Source organism: Rhipicephalus microplus, chromosome X (assembly GCF_043290135.1).
Source record: "Rhipicephalus microplus isolate Deutch F79 chromosome X, USDA_Rmic, whole genome shotgun sequence".
In the NCBI taxonomy this organism is placed as follows: Eukaryota; Metazoa; Arthropoda; class Arachnida; order Ixodida; family Ixodidae; genus Rhipicephalus; species Rhipicephalus microplus.
The window spans coordinates 70,656,872-70,674,135 of record NC_134710.1 but is presented as its reverse complement, the minus strand read 5'-3'; the positions used below and the strand labels follow the sequence as shown (position 1 = coordinate 70,674,135).

The 17,264-nt window shown below is 46.7% G+C and overlaps 1 protein-coding gene across 1 annotated transcript in view; it reads right to left on the bottom strand.

Annotated features, from left to right (window-relative positions):
* The window catches only part of LOC119176666 (astakine), a 34,766-nt gene that overhangs the window by 6,540 nt on the left and 10,962 nt on the right, over positions 1-17,264 (bottom strand). Inside the window, exons 2-3 of the mRNA XM_037428023.2 lie at positions 14,727-14,797; positions 6,752-6,833 (exon numbers count right to left, since the gene is read on the bottom strand). Of these exons, the coding sequence (XP_037283920.2) occupies positions 6,752-6,833; positions 14,727-14,765 (121 nt within the window). The 5' untranslated portion in view covers positions 14,766-14,797. The remainder of the gene's footprint in view (positions 1-6,751; positions 6,834-14,726; positions 14,798-17,264) is intronic.

Here is a 17,264-nt window from a genome sequence, read left to right as displayed (position 1 = left end):
AGGGACAAAGATTACGCCTCCCGTAATTTTATCGACAAAAACATTGTGAAATTCATTTTAACGTACTATACTTCAGTTTTGCATTCGCACTGTGGATACTTGCGCACGCTGTTTTACGTCTGCTCTCATTGAAGGTGAGAGACATAGGAACAGACGACAGATAGATCACTTTTGTGCTGCTGGTTTCACGCATAGTTGCATTCCCAGTAATTCGAGCCTCAAGGAGCGTGGCGATGGCCGACTACTTCAGCCGGGATAGAGTTTTTTGTTCAGATTATGTCATGTTGCATAAAAAGAAAATACCTTATCAAAAAAACTTCCGCAAGGTCGAAGACATCGGCCTGTTTGCCCTCCAGAAGCCAAAGGAAATCTAAAATATCAACTTTGGACCCGTGTCGATCTCTCGTGGAATCGCCCTACTGCAAGTTCCGGTCTGGCGCAAAAGAGCAGCTGCCTATCTCCTGTGCAACCTTCGCACTCTGCTTTGAATATCGCCTGGATCGGTGTCTTGAAATTCGGTAAGTATGGGATGTGTTTGGATTTAAAAAAAGAAACAAAGTGCCATGTTTTGTGGCGCCTTACAACTTTACAACATAAACGAAAATTCGCAAGGGCTCGGCCCTTCACTTCAGATAAAAGAGGTGCCCCCTCCCCCCAGGAAAAAAAAAAAATTCTGCCTATGTCTTTGATGTTTAAGAACCCCGGGTGGTTAAAATTTCTTCCGGGGGGCCCCCCCAATTCAGCGTGCCTCGCATCAGGGTTTTGGCACGCTGAAAGACCCATTAGCAATAAAGGCGTACTTTTGAAAACGAACTTTCTTGTTTCTGTTTGGATATTGGCACAGACACTAAGAATGACCTCACAGAGCTTCCATAAAAATTTCGAGGCAATACCACAAGTACTTATTGAGAGACAAATTGAGAGACAAACCTCGTCGAGAGGCTGGAGGATTTATAAAATGACAAAAATAGTTGGCAATTACTATGTGCACGATCGATTAATGTAGTTATGCGGTGGTGTTGTTTATGTGAATTACTTTAATATTTTTGGGTGTGTTATTCGCACCTACACTTGTTACCTGGAGCCTATTGTATTTTTATTAACGTACCTTTTCTCCTGCAGAGTTTATATGTTTTTTATTACCCTTATCACCACTGTTGTGTGTACTCTTTTTTTCAATTTTTTTTTCATTTAAGCTTTATATAATGATGCGTCTGAATATTTAATGTATTTTGCACATGTTGAAAATCTTCCTAATCCCCCCCTATGTAATGCCCTCCCGGGTCCTTAGGGTATGTAAATAAATAAATGTATGCTGAAGGGGGCTGTGTTTTCAACATAATTTTTGGCAACACTAAAACTTGTAGTTAACATTTTCTCCAGTGACACTGTAGTGAACACACTTCTACAAACAAGAAGCCCTACGAAAAATTATTCATGGAGTAAATGAAAAAATAAGATTGCAGCCCCATGAAACACAGTTCAATGAGAGTTACAAAACAAACTAAATCAAAATCTGAAGTGGTTGCCAAGATATCTGGACGAGCTGAGCATAATGCCAAAAACAAATAACAGTATTGAGAAAACTGCATTTAATTTCACTTTCTGTTTACATCTGTAAAACAACTAGAAATTGTGATCTTAGGTTTTTCTTGTGATGTTTGACATCTCGGGCATGTGGCCTCTGCCCAGTGGGCCTTTGTTGCTTTTCTTTTTATAAACTTTTTTGATCTATGAAGAAAAAGTATGGAGTGGTGATAGGCATGGCAAAAAATATTGTAATTGAATAAGGCCCTATACTGAAATGATTACGCATTTTCTTGTGTTCAAGCTGAAATTAGCATAGTTAGGTACTTCTTGGTTACAAATAATCACTGAACATTTTTTATATAGAGAGAGGTTTATTGCATCAGAAAAATAACTCGCACCATGACAGCCTATGCTTTCTTTCCAAATAACAAACAGTTATGGGCAGTAGAATGGAGGGAACAGGAATTTTTTAGTAATTTATTTAAGGACGCAAGTTGGGCATAAAAAAATTAATGTCCCTGCTTCATAGATGCTCTTTTGCTGCTCTAGCCGTGAAACGCATAATCATACGGCCGATCACGGAAACTAATCTACGAGGCTTTCATTGTTTCAGAACATTCATAGAAGCTTGCGGCGATGTCAAGCACGGCTTCAAGCACGTCTGAATCGCATCATAAAAGCTTATTGACAGCACTTCATATGGCTGTGAAGTGTCCGGCCGCATGGACAATGCAGCCGGCGCGTGATGGACTTGGTGGCAGCGTTCGGTGACGATGTGGGAATGGTGTAGCTACGATGACAAAAAAAGGCAGATTGCACATACACTGGGAATCGATGATCCCAGTGTAAGCACGAGTGAGGCAGGTTCATATGTCACTTTAAAATCAGCACAACCTTACGAGACGGACGTAAATCACGCTGTACATAACTTCCATGTCACGATTATGATGTTTGAACGTGTCATTTACCTTCGTCGTCTACTTACGCGACGCGATGCCGAAGTGGTATATGTGGAGCTAGCGAAACGGCCCCTATCATGCTACGAGCATACATTTAGTCATGTTTTACATAGCACGCATGTCATGATATCATATTTGGAACGTCATTTACCTTCATTGGCTACTCAAGGGACGCGATGCCAAATTTGGTATATGTGGAGCTAGCGAAACGGCCGCGAGCGCAATGCGAGTGTGGAATGTAGTCTTGTTGTACAAGACACGCATGTCATGCTGTCGTGTTTGGACTGTCATTTATTTATTTCGTCGACTCACGTGACGCAATGGCAAATTTTGTATATGTGGAGCTAGCAAAACGGCCCCTATGGCGCTATATGAGCGTACATGTAGCCATGCTTTATATGACATGCATGTCATGATACGTTTAAACTGTCATTTACCGTCGTCGTCTACTCACGTGATGCAATACCGAATATGGTATATGTGGATCTAGAGAAACGGCCGCAAGTGGGCTAGGAGTGTGGCACGTTTTCATGTTTTACATATGACACGCATGTCATGTTTATCATCATGTTTAGACGTGTCATTTACCTTTGTCATCTACTCACGTGACGCGATGCCGAATTTGGTATATGTGGATATAGCAAAAAGGCTGCGAGTGAGCTAGGAGCGCGGCATGTCATGTTCTTGCATGACACGCATGTCATGTTTATCATCATGTTTGGATGTATCATTTATCTTCGTCGTCTGTTCCTGTCACGTTATACCAAATTTGGTATACGTGGATCTAGCGAAACGCCCGCGAGCGCACCATGAGCGTGGCTGTCACTTATGTTCGTCATGCAGTCATGCCACACCATATCATTTTGGCAATATGTCACGTGAACGAAACTACTGCAAGAGCAGCAAGGCCATGAAATATGTCGGGATGTTCATGTTACGACTAGTCACTTATGCTAGTCATACAGTCATGTTATGCTATACCAATTTTGGTATCGATACCATTATCGAAACAGCCAGGAGAGCTCGAAGTCTGATAGATAGACAGACAAGCTCAAAGTCGCCGAAGTTCTCAAAGAAATGCTTCCCATTTCAAATGAGATACCAACCAAGCTGCCACACTTCTAAATTACGTGTCCTTTGTCTCTCTGTGTCGTCGTTTTGTTCTCGCGCTATAACTATCGTCATGCTAGCCAGCCGCTGTTCCGAGCAATCCTTGGCAGTGGGGGGGGGGGGGGGGGGTGACGAGCTGGACTTTGGGGTTCGCTTCTGATGCGTAAAATGCCCATCCGCGGTTCTGAGGAGCTAGTGAGTGATGTGTTTTGTTGCTTGCGAAGAAGCACGTTGCAACGAGTGCGCTAGCGCGTCGTTCTTGCCCGCCAAGTTCGTCTCGCCGTCAGCGGAGATAGGCCTAAAGACGATTCTGATGATGCACCGCGCTCGTAGTCATCCGATCAAGCATCCGCTTACAGCCCCTCACTAAAGCGTAATTATATATTATGCGATCGTCGAGCCGTGAACAAGTCACGAAGTGGTGATTTTCGACAGTGTTGTCCTCGCGACGCACAAGCAGCAGACGACGATCTCGCAAAGCGAGCATCGGGCCAATGGCGATGCGAGCTGGGATAATATGGTGGGCCCAGCAAATCACGGGGCTCGAAATAACCTTCAAACACTTGCTTTTTGTGCGCTTGTTTTTAAAGGGAGGAGCTAACTGAGGTGGGAAATTTGAACACAAAAGAAATGCTCTTTTCAAAGCCCATGAAGCCGGCTCCCAGGCTGCGCCATTGCGAAGCTATAATTTTTTTTTTTTTTGAAAATCGCCATCTTCTCGAGACTATCAGAAAAGTTTGCGCTACCTATAAGGGCGAAATGAATTTTGCGAGGCACTTCTGCGCTGTTATCAGTGTAGATATTTTTGTATTATCAGTGTAGAAAAAGGGTTCCAGAAACTGAAAACTTGATTTAAAAAAAAATAGCTTTTTTTGCCATTTTTTCGCGATACGAAAGCCACGTCCGCCCCTTAAGGTTTGGACAGGGAATGCGATTACCTGGTGCAACAGCTTTCAGAACTGCAAAATCGCAGAGACCACTTTTAAGGCATTTTTTTTTTTTTGTGAAGATTGCGAACCCATAAATGATTTTGCTACCTGTACCATCTGTACGATTCGGACGTGTGCAAATACTAGGGGGCGGGGGGAGAATATCCTGACACCTGGCCGCCCCTCCCCCTTTGAAATGTGTGTGCGCAGGGGGTGACCCACGGATAGGGTACCACGGAAGAACGTGGGGTAACCGTTCTCTGGGTTGGACAAGTGACAAGCTAGTATAGTGCCCTTCCCAGCTGTATAACAAAACGCGAATTTACTGGCATTTTAAAAGTCGCGAGCATCCCTACCTAAATAATAATAATAATAATTATAAAACAATTGGATCCGCGCCTCGACCACGTTACCTCGACTCTGCTTTTCCTGTGTCAAGCAACGAATGTTATTTAGGTTGGTAGTGGTGTTCTCTTTGAAAAGATTGATCTCTTCAATTGCCCAGAAATTTTTTTTAACTACACTCTAAAAAAATATCGAGTAAAAAGGGTGTCTTTTTGTCCCACAACAATAATCGTCATCTATATTGCGTTCCATCCTTGCGCTATCGCCCCGCGCCCGGTACATTCCGGTCACGATCGACATGCTCATTATCAGGGATACATTGCATTCTCGATAGGAAAGTGGCCAGCGCAATGTATCCCTGATAATGAGCATGTCGATCGTGACCGGAATCATGTACCGGGCGCGGGGCGATAGCGCAAGGATGGAACGCAATATAGATGACGATTATTGTTGTGGGACAAAAAGACACCCTTTTTACTCGCACTTTTCTTAGAGTGTAGTATTGGATTCGAACGCACCGGAAAGCCTTTGCGTTGGTAGGAACGCTCGTTAGAGTGTGGAAGTATACTACGTGCTTGAGCATCTAGATAACCAATGCTGCTACAAATGCGCTATAGCTGCAAGCTATAACGCATTTCATGCGCGGCCTCTTGAGTGCGCATGAAACGCGCATTCACGCTCAAGAGTGCGCATTTCATGCGCGGCCTCTTGAGTGTGATCGCGCGCGCACGCGTGGACAAGTGGTGGCCTCTCGCGGTGATCTCTGTAACGACCGAGCGCGCCATGTTCAAATCAGCCGATGGCTGATAGGTAGGCTTTTTAACGAGTGATTTATTGAGCGTCTTCCGTCAGTTAAAAAAAAAAAAAAAAAAACGGTTGCCGTTTTTTTAACAAAGCCAATTTTGATAATGTATTGGTGATTACAGGACACGTGCGGCGCTATAATGTTTGCCTCGCGTGTTGGCGGGAAGCCTCGACGACCTATCGGCAGCGTTTTCTGACCATGCTTAAAAAGGGTTACAGGGTCCCTTTATAGGGACACTAAAGGCAACTATTAGGTCGACATTGATTGTTGAAATAGCGGCCCAGAAACTTCGTAGTGTTAGTTTTGTGCCACGGAAGGGCCTATTTAGAAATAAATTCACGTTTTAGTGGTCCGCATCGGGTTAGCGCACTTCAAGTTACCTGCCTCAAGAAGCGAACCGGCTGGACCGATTCACGTCCGTGTTGCCGTGCACAACGTCATGCGGCTTTACTGCGCTAGGAGCAGGAGACCTAAAGCAGCGGGAACCACATCAGCAACAACGACATTTAAGCAATTTTCCGCCACTGGCTTCGAAATTGCAGACGTGTTTTGTTTCATCTGCGCCCCACTAGATGGCACTACTTGTCCGGCGTAAAAACGCGACAATTTAATTTTTGAACCACTCGCGCCATTCCCCATAGCAACGTCCGGCGGTTCTTTTTTCTATTAACAAAGCAGAAACGAATTAGCAGCATTTTATTGCGTCTCTTGATGTACGGAAGGTTCTTTATTTGGTTCAGTTAGATCGATTAATAGTGATTAATTGTAGGTGGTCCTTCTTATGCCATAGGGATCATTTTTAAAATGCCCTACTGCGACGCTCGTGCTACTGCGTATTTACTTTAATTTCTCGGCAAGTAGGCCACTGTAGTTGTATTTCCGTTTAAGATGTCATGCATTGAGCTTTGACTCTGACGTAAATTGTTATTTGACTTTAGTGTCCCTTTAACGGTCGCCCTTAACCGACGTGCTTTTATGTTGACGCACCTACAGGTAAAGGTTGCTCTGGCGTGTTCGACATAGCGTGTTCGAATGCCGACGCATGCTCCGAGTGCCAATGACACCGCACTTACCGACAACGCAACATTCGTCTCGGGCGCAATCTTGCGGACCGCCGCAGGAGTGCGGCAGCACGAACGTCCACACCGACCCAATCTGAAATCATGGGGAGAGAAACACTGAACACGCGAATTGCTTCAGAACAGGGCCCTATTTATTTATGCACAATTTTCTATAATATTCGACACAGATGCAAGATCCTTAAATGGCCCCCCAATACACCCACCTCCCCCCATATATTTTTTTTACATTTCAAAACACGCAACAATTTCAAATGCGGCTAAGCTACGATTTGCTCATGCTGCACAAATTAAAAAAAAAAAAAAAACATTCCTTCTCTCCGGGTCTTTCGCTAATCCTCGGCCCATCAGCGTTCGCCGCGACGCCATTCTTGTCTGCTCATGTCCTCCACAAATAATTCGTCTGCACGCAGGCACGTCGGATATGTGCACTCGCTGCTCTTCCGCCTCGCACAGTGAGGAGGAGCACTCGACCGGGAAGGGACGACCGGAGCATAGCGATTGATTGATTGATTGAGTTGTGGGGTTTAACGTCCCAAAACCACCATATGATTATGAGAGACGCCGTAGTGGAGGGCTCCGGAAATTTTGACCACCTGGGGTTCTTTAACGTGCACCCAAATCTGAGCACACGGGCCTACAACATTTCCGCCTCCATCGGAAATGCAGCCGCCGCAGCCAGAATTTGAACCCGCGACCTGCGGGTCAGTAGCCGAGTACCTTAGCCACTAGACCACCACGGCGGGGCCCGGAGCATAGCGAGGCAAACGTATCGGGGGTTTCACGTCCCAAACCCACCATACGATTATGAGACGCTGCAGTTTCATCCTCTGGTGCTCTTTAACGTGCACTGACATTACACAGTATATACACGGGTCTCTACCGTTTCGCCTTCGTCGAAATGCGACCGGAATCGAACCCGTGACCTTAGCAGCCGAGCACCGTAGCCACCGCGCCGGCGAAGAATAAAGCGGAACGAGCGAGGGCATGTTGTTTACTGTCAGACGCGTCTATGACAATTGAATTTTAACCCCCCGGGTGGTTTAGTGGCCCTGGACAGCGACGAAAACAGGAAGATATTCGCAACAGTATTCCCACTGAATAACTGATCGATGTCTATGTTGGGCATGGTATTGAAGGTTCCCTGTGGAAGAGAAACGGAAGCTCGAAGTTTCAGTTTCGCGCCGAAACTACAGCAACCGAATGCCAGTGCGTCGTCACGTTTCCCGAAACTTCCCGAGCGAAGTCAATGCCTCCCTTCGAACACAATGCGATGTATGTTTGTCACTATAGACAATTATGTAAGCCGCAGTCAAAGCAAGTTGGTGCTGCAACGTCAAGGAGAGTCGCCATCTGTATTTTAATTCGGCCGGTTTTCTCGCGGGAAGAGAAACTTTTGGTTCTAGAAATATCTTCGATGCTTCTTAGTACTTGACGTGTTGGCGGTAGACTCAAACTGTTGCGATGCAGCGTTTTTTTTTTATTCGTTCGCAATGTTCTTCCAAATTCGCATGCGCAGAATAAAGGGCTACGTGACGTCGGTTTGTCCACGACAGTTTTTTTCTTAGAACGTGATAACGCAGAATGCTGTAGGCCGGTGTGCTCAGATTTGGGTTCACGTTAAAGAACCCCAGGTGGTCGAAATTTCCGGAGCCCTCCACTACGGCGTCTCTCATAATCATACGGTGGGTTTGGGACGTTAAACCCCGCAAATCAGAACGGCGAACGTAAAGTGAAAAGACAAGCAGCGCGGCATTGTACTGTCAAGACTGTGGATCAATCTTTGTGACAAGGACGGTCAGCGAACAGCACCAGTTCTGTCCGATCTCGCGGCATCACATATTGTTAGCCTGGCTGTGCACTATTGTCAATATGTTAAGAACATGACGGCCGAAGATCCTGCTCCGACAACTCTGAGAAAGTTATCGGTTACGAAAACAAAACAAAATAAAAACAAATCCTATTCAGGAACTCTGGCCGAAATATATTAAAACAGCTGTTCGTTGAACAGTTCTCCATTGATTAGGGATTGTACGCGGGGTGATAATTCGATTACATGTCGTATTTGCATTCTGAAGGGATTGTACGAACAAAGAATGCTACGTACTACGTACACATAAAAGCAGCACCAAAATTCGTGCCAGCGCACGTTGGTATAAAAGTTGTTGCAGGAGCTTTCATTATGGGATATGTGCATAGCTCGTGTCGTGTTTTGATTGATTAAGACGGCCGAAGAATCGCGTTTACAGCTACATTTCGAGAACAGTATAGACTACGGAGCCCGGGACGTCGTCTATGAAGGCGTGTCCATCATGTGTGGTTCGTGGGACTCGGAACTGGCGAGGTGTAGCTTACGGCGACGCCGCTTGGGCCGTCGAACTGCAAGGCGAAAAAAAAAAAAAAACAAACCTCGCATAGGGAACACAAAAAAACACACACAAAAACGGCGCATGTTCCATCGACCCTGCGCGCGCTTCAGCGTCGATAAACAAAAACAGCGCAGCGACGTTGTGGGAGACCCTGCCCGAGCTGCTGCGATGGGCGCCCACGTGGCTTCGGCGCTGTTATCGGAGAAGCGCGACGGCTTACCTCTACACGGCCGCATACAAGTGGCGAGAAAAGGAGGCGCGGAGTGTTCCGAAGGTCCTGCCGTCCACTCCGAGGACGCAAGTCGGCGAAGGCATTTTTGCACAATTCTCCAGGAATGCGTCACGTGACACCGTCGCCACATTCATGCGACGATCGATGTTCTTCACGCGTTTTGATGCTCGAGCATCGGGATGAATGCTAACTGGAGACGATATACGAGCGAGTGAGCAGGCAAGATGCGAAGAGAAACGAGCGCTCACTTCAAACCAAAGTTTATTCACAGTAGTGTGGCATTGGGATAGTTGGTATTAAACAGCTGAGCACAAAACTTTTCTGTGCGAGTTCTTCAAATTTTCGACCTGAGCAGTTTAATGTTCGCAGATGAGGACCAGCTATTTAGTTTTATTCTGCACCGACACTGAAACTCATGCATACAACTCGGAGTATATTGTGTGCTTACGCGTTCACAATGCCACTTGGGATCAGTAGAAACTGTGCCTCTAATTGGAGACGCATGCTCATTCTTTTCCTTTTCTGCTCTTGCTTTTTTTGTACTGCCATGAAATTTGTCTGCAGGATAAAGATATGTGCTGCTGCGCGCGTTATACATGAACATCATAGACGTGTGAATGCCTCTGTTCCCGTGGCGGTACATCGACTAGGGGTTTTGAACTAACCCCAGTCAGCGGCGGGCTGTAGTTAACAAATGCAGTCCCGCAAGGGACGGGGCAGTTGAAGAAGGTTGGAGCGGAATGAGAGGGGGTGGGGGCAGATGGGCATGACCAAGATGTCAGCTAATGCAAGGGTGAGACAGCTGCGCATATTGCACATTTTTTATATATTTACTTCCGTGTTTTGCGCCAAGCTGCTCTAAAAGCCTAAAAATCGCGAAAATGGGACCGAACTGCTCTAAAACAGTCCGAAAGCTAGAATTTGGATGCCAACGTCAGCTTGGAGGAAAAAAAGGCCGAGCTGACTATAATAGGACGCACCCAAGCGTGTTATTTTTCTTATTTTTTTCTGCCTTGCAGCTTTATGATGACGAATGCTCCCGTGGTGCCGCCATGATCTTTTCAAAACTGTTCGAAATATGCGTGACCCCGCAAAAAGGTGCTGCCGTGCATCGAGCGTGCTGCTTCTACTAGCTAGGCTGTGTGTTCTGGTGCCACTGTTGTAGGCTGTGTGTCCTGCTGCCACTGCCGCCCAGCGAGAACCATCGAGTCGGGTGGCAAGGGTTGAGTGTCAGGTTTCCTCATTGTTCGTAGCGCGTTCCTCCGGTCGCTGCGGGATTCATGTCGACGCTGCTGCGTGCGGTCACCTACGCGTGCGTGTTTGCCGTGAGCGAGTAACTGTAGACGTGGAGTCTTCCCATGCATCCGACGCGTCTCCTGGATACTCTGGCACGGGCACAACGCGTTCCGTGAGCGACAGAATGCGTGCATACCATTCCCGGTTTACGCCCTTTAGCTACTAATTTATTTAGACAATCGAGTTCTCATTGTATTTGGCATTTAAAAAAATGCCATCGCACGCGAAATCCGCACATCGGTGTCGGGAGGTATGCGAAACACTTGGTTATTCGCGAAGCTGTGGTGACAGAACGCACGTTCAAACCATTTTGAACGATATTAACGGGTACCTCGGCGCTTTATTCGCGACTAATAACGCATGGGCGATCGCGTGACACAGATGAACGATGATTTGCCACTGCTCCGTTTTGTAATCGAAACTCGCGACAAGCGTACCGGCTCTGGGCTACACGAGCTTTTAGGCTTTGCTTTACGTTCGATCGGTGTTCCAGTCGGCGGCCCTTCCGCGCTGTGACTGGCGAAATTGCGTTTTCTTTGCTTCTTGCAATAAAAGCAGCCTCTGTACACCGTCAGTTTTTATGAAAGGGAACACAAGAGCGCGTGGCCTGCGCGCTCCGGCGGCTGCTGGCAGCGCGTTCAAGCGGGAGCAACCAGTCTCTTTTCGCGTCATCTCGCGGCGAAGAAAACAACCATTCGTTGCTGATATAGAACAAGATTGCGACTCCTTCCCCCTTCAAGGCGATTACGCGAGCACCGGCAATCGCCTTGTAGGGGTTTCAATCTTGTCATTCTATATCAGCAACGAATGGTTGTTTTGCCCGCCGCGAGGTGACGCGAAAAGACTGTCGTTGCTCTCGCTCCCGCTTGAACGCGCTGCCAGCAGCCGCCGGAGCGCGCAGGCCACGCGTTGCCGGGTTGCCTTTAATAAAAATTGACACTGTACATTCGGCAGTTCGTTTGCATGGACGCGAATTTCATAGCTGCGCTGCGCGAGTCGCGGAGCGGCGCGGGCGGCAATCGCCAGTCGATGTATTATCGGGAGTTCTGCATCGATAGTGAAGACCTACAATATTAAAGAAAATAGAACTGGCTAACGTGAGCCGTATTAATAATGCGCGGTTGCTCGCGTGGAGAGGCATTGTCAGTACCATTCGCTTATCCCCATACGCACGCGTTTTACGAGATAGTCGGTGCGGCGAGATTTCTTGGTTCCCGCGCAGCACTTTAGAAGATGGTCCCGCTCGAAGTAGCCGTGAACGGTGGTGCAGCGAGCCTTTGCTGTCTGCTAAAAGCTTGTAGTACACTTGACGCTGTCATGCCAGACTTTTCTTTAAGCGATCGGCCCACTGTTACGTCTCTATGATTATTGTGCAATCAGAATTTATGAATTTCTTTTTTAGTGTGATGTGTTCTTTTTCTTTTAAAATGTTTCCTGGGAACCTAGCTTTCAACACAAATTTTTTTTAAATATTTTTTTCAACTTTAATTTTTTACAACACGTTTGTTACGAGGGCTCGATAGGCCACAGGGTATGTAAAAAAAAGGTAGCTAGCGCAGTTCATACCTTCGACTCCAATTGAAATACGCACTGCTGAATTCATGCTGCTAAAAATTTGTCTTTTCAAGCTCCAAGGACCAAATATTAAATGCAACTATCTGCTCCAAAGCAAGGTTCTTCTGCTCTCAAATTGAAATTTTGCTGCTCCAAAAACTGCTCCCAATTTAGACTCGGCCATCTCACCGCTGTTAATGTTATTTTGAAGAAGGTATTTTTTCATGCGAGAGTCATATCTCAATTGAATTTGGACTGAAGATTCGGGGAAAATCGATGCCAATCTCCATAATAATTAATACGGATTCAGATGCAGTTTTCGCCCCACAGTTACGTCTTAAAGGGACATTATAAAGTGAAATAATGACCTAATTTGGAATGATCAACCGCACTCTGAGTACTCTAATGTAAGATCGCTATCAGAAGTTATTAGCAGAGAAAAATGATGGCTGAAAATTATAATTTAGCGCCGAAACATTCGCACGTCACGAATTTCAATATGCATTTTTGCATTTTCGCGAAATTGGCGTCTGAAACTTCCTTGATTGATTGATATGTGGGGGTTTAAAGTCCCAAAACCACCATACAATTATGAGAGACGTCGTAGTGGAGAGCTCCCGAAATTTTGACCACCAGGGGTTTCTTTAACGTGCACCCAAATCTGAGCACACGGGCCTACAGCACTTGCGCCTCCATCGAAAATGCAGCCGTGGGATTCGATCCCGCAACCTGCGGGTCAGCATGGCGAGTACCTTCACCACTATAGACCACCGCGGCGGGGTTCTAAAGCTTCCTATATATTAGGTCTAGGGCACCCACAGATGACGAAGAAGTTCATTTTTGCCAATTAGATACTATACTTAGCGCCAGTTGGTATAAATGTTCTCTGGTAGAACACGGTAGAAACGGTCAAAGTCTATGACGTCACGGTGTTTGGCGCGGAAATTGTCAAGGTGGCGCATTTTCTCTTCGCGCGTTTTCTCCTTTCCCAAGCGTCGTCACGCGGTAACAGTGTTTCCGGTAGTGTGAAACTGTACTTCACTAATAGGAGAAAAATATTTTTTTTGTCTCTCTTCAGCGTCCCTTGAGCACATGGCGCGCCTCACGCAAAGAATGCGCGAGACCCTCTATATATGGGCGCGGCCCGCGTGTTTGGGAGAGTATATATACAGACCGATCACGGCGATGCGATACGCGTCATTTCGAGACTGTTCACGGCGTTAAGAACCTCGATGCGTGCAGCTCCGTGTATGTCTAATCGTGCGTGCGTGTAATACAGTCGGTAAGCTTGAAACATTCCGCTCTTTCGCGCGGACAAGCTCCCTCGCAGGAAAGCCTCCGAATCGTCGCAAACAGGGGCGGTAGATTGCAATCGTACGGCGACGCCAGCGAAGTTGCGACAGCATATAGTGCGCAGCTTACACCAGTCGCTTCAGAGACAATAAAACAAGCGCAAAAAAGGGTAAGGGGGGGGGGGCGATATTGTGACAGAGCGGCGCAAGAAAAGTGTACATGCAAAAAGAAGAAAACAAAAAAAAAAAACGCTCGAGGAAAGGAAGACCGGTCTCGTTTTGTTTTGTTCTTACACGGAGCGTACGTACCTTATCGTATCGGAGAACCTATACTGTACGGTTGTTGTCGCCGCGGTCAGGAGTCGAACCGGCGACCTTGTGCTCACACACCTCGAAGTATTAGCGAGCACGCGATTTAGAGACTTCGGCGCGGCCTTAATTTCAACCCAGAACAGAAACAACGTATAGCCCAAGCTGGCAGTCTTTTTCTGAATGTTCATCGAAAATAACCGACAGCTGGAGCAGCTCTATCACCCCGCCGCGGTGGTCTAGTGGTCAAGGTGCTGACCCGCGGCTGCATTTGCAATGGGGGCGGAAATGTGGTAGGCCCGTGTGCTCAGATTTGGGTGCACGTTAAGGAACCCCAGGTGGTCAAAATTTCCGGAGCCCTTCACTACGGCGTCTCTCATAATCACACGGTGGTTTTGGGACGTGAAACCGCACACATCAATCGGCTCTTTCTGCTATTAAGGGCCGTTTATAAGGTACTTTTTTTCCGCCGCTCATGTGTGTGTGCGTGTACAATCGTCTAGACGGTGTCGCATTAAAGGAAACTCCGGCCTCGGCGGCATCGTATTGCCCATGGTGTTTTCCCGCAGTGCAGCCTACCGGGCCGGTTTTATTTGTTTTCTTGCAGTGCTTGGCTGCAGCCAACCCATGTCCCGAGTGAAAGCGGTTCCCCGCCCAGCGGTATTCATTTGCGCACTTCGCCCCTTCTTTTGCGCTTCTCCCGCAGCGAGCTGTACTGCACGATGAGACGCGTTGCGAAGGTAAACAGTTTCGCGACGCACGCAAAGGACTAGGGCAAAAAGAAACACCGCAACGTAGGGCGTGGGAGTTTTGAGCAATCGTATTTATCGCCCAATTTCAACGGCGCGTGCACGATCAATTTTATGCGGGGGGCTTTCCTCATCGGCTGCCTGTAGAAAATGTAAACAGACACCTACCATGACGCAGAGTATCACCAAGGTCACCACCGCTCTCATCTTTGAGCCTGTTTCCGCGCCGCGGCGCTAACCTGCAAAACAAAGAATTGAAACGCTATAATTACCAGAAAACATGAAGGACTGCGCACTTTGAACCAATAGAAGAGGCCGCAGCTACCACGTCAACTAATAAAGTATATATAAGGAGCTGAAATGTGATGGATGGGATGTTATGGCGGAATTCGGAGAGTATGCAGAACGGTAGCGCAGAGGAAAGCTTATACGAATTATAATTACCATCAACGTATGCTATGCATACATGTATGTTTTTTTTTCTTCAGGAGCTCAGAACTATTTCCCGCGTCACTTCCTTTTAAATTATTGTTAGGCAATGTTTCGGTTGATGTTGAATACTTTCGCAGGTACACGCGACAAACTGAGCTGTGAGCAAGCTTATGCGTGGGGTCTCTTCAATGCGTATGGATCACCCACACGTCAAGTAAAAAAAAAAAGTGAAAAAGTATGAGAAAAAAAAACAGTAAAGACGGAGGTTTCAGTGTAAGTTATATATATATATATATATATATATATATATATATATATATATATATATATAAAGAGAGAGAGAGAGAGAGAGAGAGAGAGATATGACCACCTTCATGACATGCAAGGGTGGATACATAAACCGTTCCACGCATATACTTAGTAGACTATAGATTTAACGTGTATGCGTGCACAAATTTAACTTGTTTATTTACGTGTGGCGCACCCCTTCTACCTTAATATTCACGAGGTGAAAGATGGGGGAGATGCATTTGTTGCGTTCTGCATGGCGCCGTTTGCTGCTATAACAGACTGGCCAAACAATACATCGTGACCAATCACGTGGGGCACGACCAGTCAAATTTGCGACTCAATCGGCTCAGGCGGTGTTCATGCGAACGTCCGCTGTCACCATTCGACCCGTAAGGCACATGCTCCGGGATCTGTTACTAAGTCATGTCTCACTCGCAATGCGTTTCTCTATTGCACGAACATGCTCCTGCGAGAGTGAAACCAGGCGCTACAAATAAAGTGGCCAAGAGCAACAAAAAAAGCTAGCCGTTCGTGCTGTTGGTTCGGTCACAGTTAATAAACAATAGGGAAACAGCGCAAATAACATCTGAACGACAAACACTGTCACCGACTGCATTTCAGAGCGCGTATCGTTGAGAAAACGGTTGATACGACTGCAGCGCCTCCTAATAGACGCTGATATGACATATACACATCTGGGCGGCGTAGACGCGCGAGGAATGTGGCCGGAAAGGGTAGAAGGGGGGGGGGGACTTGAAAGGAAGAGCGCGTCCTTGGCCAATTAGGAGACTCGCTCGCGAAGGGCACGTTCTAGATCACAAGAACGACCAGGGGAAACACTGACGAGCCCAAGGCACGGCGGCCGAGCCCCGCGGCGGAAGCGGGATGGGCCGATAGGCGTGCAGCGAACGGCGCAGCCCAGATGAAAGATTGGCTCCGAAAGCTCTCACTCCGAGCGAAGAATGAGATACGCATCAGACCGTTTTGTCAGCGCGCTATACTAAATAAGGTTGGACAAGAAAAATAGAATGCACCAGAGGAAACTTGAGGTATGACAGCGCGAAAAAAAAAAAAAAGAAATACACGGTGGACGGAAAAGGGCGGGATAACCGCTGCCTTCCAACTAAATTTTTATTGACAAGAAGGGTGTTATTATACCCGAGTGAAGAGAAAAAAATAGCGAAAAAAATGACATATTTAATAAGATACGAAATATCATCAACAATCACTGCTGCGCCGAGTCTCGCACCTCAAAAACATCGCTATCTTTCTGACAGAGGCACTGATGGCTTGCTTACATGTTATACGTGGGCCAGACGGGCAGATGTGTAAACGAACACTTATGGGAACACGCCACTAATGTTCGTGATGGCAAAGATGGCTTCCTGGCGCAACGCGCGAGCACGTGCACTCCGCTGTTCGAAAACACAACAGTGCTTAGCAAGATAAAAGAAGACCACGAGCGTAGAACCTATGATGCTGCTCAGATGGCGCTTGAAAGGAGCACGTACGTAAGCAAGCCATCAGTTGCTCTGCCAGAAAGGGAGTTAAATTGTTTGAGGTGCGAGGGTCGGCGCAGCAGGCTCTCCGATTGTTGACGATATTTTGTATCTTTAAATCTGTCATTTTTCACCGTTTTTTTTTTTCTGTTCGCTTGGGTATAATAAAAACCTTCTTGTCAATAAAATTGACACCAACTTGCCCAGTCATCCACTTTGACCAGAGGAAAGCTCGGCTGCAGGCGCCGTGGCGTTCTGCTCGATTAAGCGGCGAAAGCCTAACCTTCCCGTAAATCCCCGAAAAGATATAGTTGAATGCATAAGACACGAAGGAAGAGAAAAGGGTAGCCCAGACAAGTTCAAGAGTTCCAGAACGTATGAGCAATCTCCGCTTATCTTCCAAGAAAAAAAAAAGTGTGATACACTTAATTATTATATGTGATCGCCTCTGTAGGTAGAGGAACACTTTGCTGTCGGCACTAAG